General features: G+C 26.1%; 1 protein-coding gene across 1 annotated transcript; it reads left to right on the top strand.

The window, feature by feature from the left end:
• Window positions 1-236: 236 nt before the first annotated feature.
• Window positions 237-3,576, top strand: LOC110607435 (heavy metal-associated isoprenylated plant protein 7). The gene is made up of 5 exons (XM_043958800.1): window positions 237-400; window positions 521-683; window positions 878-1,074; window positions 2,182-2,272; window positions 3,109-3,576. The coding sequence occupies exons 1-5, from the start codon at window positions 392-394 to the stop codon at window positions 3,435-3,437; spliced, it is 789 nt and encodes a 262-aa protein (XP_043814735.1). The 5' UTR covers window positions 237-391; the 3' UTR covers window positions 3,438-3,576.
• The last annotated feature ends 374 nt before the right edge of the window (window positions 3,577-3,950 follow it).

Genomic DNA, 3,950 nt, shown 5'->3' with positions numbered 1-3,950 from the left:
TAGGAATTTTCATTTTTCTTGTGGAGAGGCTATTTAAAACTTAATAACTATCATGGTGGGGAAGTGAATATCCAATTGCAAGGAAATGACCAATATGCCCCTCTGGCGTTAAGTGAGAATAGTACAATAGTACAGCTCAAGCTTGATTTATAAGGAAATGGAGGGCAATTTATGAGAAAGCTGAGTCAGCTAAAGGACATATATGTCTACTACAATCTACAAATTCCACGTCACCATTTTCAGAATCACCCACCTCTGCATAAATCTTCCTCACCACTCCTCGCCTCCAGAGAGAGAGAGAGAGAGAGAGAGAGAGAGAGAGAGAGAGCAGAAGCAACAAGAGCTTCGAACACCAAGTTCCATTTCTACCTAAAGCTCTTGAGCTACAGAAATGGGTGAAGTGAGTTTTTTTTTTCAATTCTTCTACTTCATTAAATATATACTTTTTGTAGATTCTGTTCTTAGTATATGCAGATCTGACTTTGTATATGATTTTTTTTTTTTTTTTTTGTTATGGAAGGAGAAGAAGGAGGAAGAAAAGAAAGAGGAAGTGAAGGAAGAGGAGCAGAAGAAGAAGGAAGAAGAGAAGAAAGAGGAAGAGCCTCCTGAGATTGTCCTTAAGGTTGATATGCATTGTGAAGCTTGTGCAAGAAAAGTTGCTAGAGCCTTGAAAGGATTTCAAGGTATATACCTTAACTTTTTAAAAATTCACTACCACGATAGAAAGAAATTGATAACACTCACATGATAATCTTAGAAAAAAAAAAAAGTAGATATGGGATGATTAATTCATGTTCAACACGTTTATTTTGTATGGAAATAAAAATAAAAAATAATTTATTATTAGTTAAAAAATGGAATTATTGGACGCATGCAGGAGTGGAAGAGGTAACCACAGATATAAAAGCTAGTAAGGTGGTGGTGAAAGGCAAAGCAGCAGACCCTCTAAAGGTAAGTGAGAGACTTCAAAAGAAAAGTGGAAGGAAAGTGGAGTTGATTTCACCTTTGCCAAAGCCACCAGAAGAAAACAAGCAAGAAAATCCAGAACCGCCGAAGGAAGAGAAAAAAGACGAGGTAAATAACGTAGATATATTTCATTTGCAATCATTACCAATATTTTTTTATTTTAATTTTTTTAAAAAAATAATATAATTCTGAAAAATCAATATTTAAGATCAGCCACTTGTTTTGGTTTCTGCCTGACATGAAAGTAACGAAACAGGTCAGAAAAAAGGTCACGTTTTACGAGTATGGTGTTGACCACCTCATCTTCTTGAATCTTTTGATGTGCTGTTATTGTCACGGGATTCCCACTTTGAAATTGCTCCTTCTCCACCTTATTTGCTAGAGCTTATCCTAGGGAAAAGGATATGAAGTAATTATAATTAAATTCATTAATTATATTTAAGGAATAATTTGATAATTATTTATATTTTTTACTTTTAATATATATATATATATATATATTTTTTTTTCTATTTACTCCATTCTTTCTTAATTAACTTTGCACCTAAAAAAAATTTAGTCACAAGTTAATTGTATAAATATTTTGTTTCTTTATTTTAGATTTTAATAACAAGTTAATTGATGAATTTTTGTATTATAACACACATTAATTGTCAAATTTTATATTTTAAACATTTAGTATAAAAAACTAAAATTATTAATTAAAAATAACTATTTTCATTATTTTAAAATTTTATTACGATAAAAAATAAATTACAACTAGATATATATTATTATGAATCATTATAATTTTGATCATAATGTTATAATTTTTTTTATTTACTATGCTTTTATACATTTAAAAATCTTAAGAGAGTATTATACAGCAGAAAGGATGATGAGGCTGAATCCAGAACCCTAAAATTGAATATCATGCATTTTGATTAATTAAATTAAATAGTATAAAAGCATAATAAAAAAAATTTACACTCACAGATTTAGCACGGTTATAAGTGTATCTCAGTAAATATGAGAAATTTCAAATTTTATCCTCTCAATTCTTAATTTTTATTTTAAAATAAAATTCACTGCTTATTGAATAAGTGTCTTAATAACACTAATCGAAAAATTCATTAAAATAAAATTGTATAAATATTTTTTTTTCTTTTTTTCTCCTTAAATGTTCATATTATATGTGTTAGATAATGGGATTTGATTAAGAGATATTATTGGCAGCCTCCTGCTGTAATAACGGTTGTATTGAGCGTTCGAATGCATTGCGAAGCATGTGCTCAAGTTTTACAAAAGCGAGTTCGAAAGATCCAAGGTACTTCTATAACCTCTAATTAATAATCTACCCTTCTCGTTATTTTTATTTATTTTTTTTTAAATAATTGATTTCAAAGTGCAAACTCCATATCTTATGATCTTAAAATTAATCCATTCTTTTGAATCAAAGCTCATTGATTTATCATTCTCTTAATAATATACCTATTTTAAATTATATCTTAATTAATATTACTTTGGTTTCTTTTTAAATATATTTATTAAATTTTAAAGTATTTTTTTGAATAATCACTATTAGAAAAATAAATTTAAAACAACAACAAATTATTATTTTATATATTTCAATTACAGCAATAACGATTTAAAATCCACTGCATTTATCGGTATAGCTAACTACAAGATAATAGTTTATTTACTTTTTAATAATAATTAAAAAGTATGGTAAAAATTATAATTTTATTAAATATAAAATTAATTTTTCATTAAAATATATTATTATATATATTAGAAATGTAAATTTTTTTAACAACTTTAAACTGCGGTCAAATTGTTATCTTAATAGTATTAAGGCAATAATTTTAACAATTTCACGACTGTTGTTAAGACACTGTTGTGTAAAAATTAAAATATAGTTTTGAATATTCAAAAACATTAATAAAGAATATTTTTAAACAAAAAACTATTTAGATTAAGGGTATTTATTAATTCTTTAAATTAAAAATTAATTTAAATTAGTATTAATCAATTTATTCAGTTCAATTTACTTTCACGTAATTAAATTAATTTGTTTTATTTTCATTCTCATGCATATTGAAAAATATAATGTCAGAAAAATACTAACTTAACATTAAATTTCTTTCAAATGTGTTAATATAGGTGTAGAATCAGTCGAAACGGATTTGGTTAATAGTCAAGTAATAGTTAAAGGCGTGGTTGATCCGGTGAAGTTGGTTGATGATGTGTACAAGAAGACCAAAAAGCAAGCATCAATAGTGAAAGATGAAGAGAAGAAGGAAGAAGAAAAGAAAGAAGAGGAGAAGAAAGAAGAAGGAGAAAAGAAAGATGGCGAAGAAGAAAAGGAAGAAGATGATAAGAAGAGCGATATAAAAAGAAATGAATATTGGCCATCAAAGTCTTACTTAGAATATGTTTATGATCCTGAAATTTTCAGTGATGAGAACCCTAATGCTTGCTTTGTTATGTAACTAAATTATAATTGCACAATTGATGAACTTTAGTTTTTATATATTTGTATGCAAATTTCTATGTGGTAATATGCCAATAAGTCATTGGCAAGACAAGCTAAATCCTTAAGTGAATTTTGCTCTTCGTAGACCTTCTTTCTGTAGATATATGTAAATCGTGCCTATGAATATTATGAAAACTAACGTGAATATATATTTTGTGTATTTTTTTTTACTCTTATTTAATATGGGATTCAATATATCATTATATAATATCGATAATGATAAAAGAAAAATAATTCTCTAATTATTGTGGTTTTAATAAATACACTCAAGCTATAAAAATTAACTAATATATCTTAAATTAACTACACATAAATTTATTTATATTTTACCGTTAAATTTAACTGTTAAATTTAATAAAAATAATATTTTATCGTCTTAGTTGGTATAAAAAATTAATATTTTAATATAACTGATAATTATTAAAAAATTTCAAATTTTATAAATTTCAACCATTATACTCTAATTATT

The sequence above is a fragment of the Manihot esculenta genome, chromosome 8 (assembly GCF_001659605.2).
Source record: "Manihot esculenta cultivar AM560-2 chromosome 8, M.esculenta_v8, whole genome shotgun sequence".
NCBI lineage: Eukaryota > Viridiplantae > Streptophyta > Magnoliopsida > Malpighiales > Euphorbiaceae > Manihot > Manihot esculenta.
The sequence above is the reverse complement of the archived record's forward strand: the minus strand, read 5'-3'. Positions and strand labels throughout refer to the sequence as shown.

Excerpts from the sequence above, each read along its gene's own strand:
- LOC110607435 (XM_043958800.1), top strand. Across the intron at positions 1,075-2,181 it reads AGGAAGAGAAAAAAGACGAG|CCTCCTGCTGTAATAACGGT; the intron begins GTAAATAACGTA and ends TATTATTGGCAG. Across the intron at positions 2,273-3,108 it reads GCGAGTTCGAAAGATCCAAG|GTGTAGAATCAGTCGAAACG; the intron begins GTACTTCTATAA and ends GTGTTAATATAG.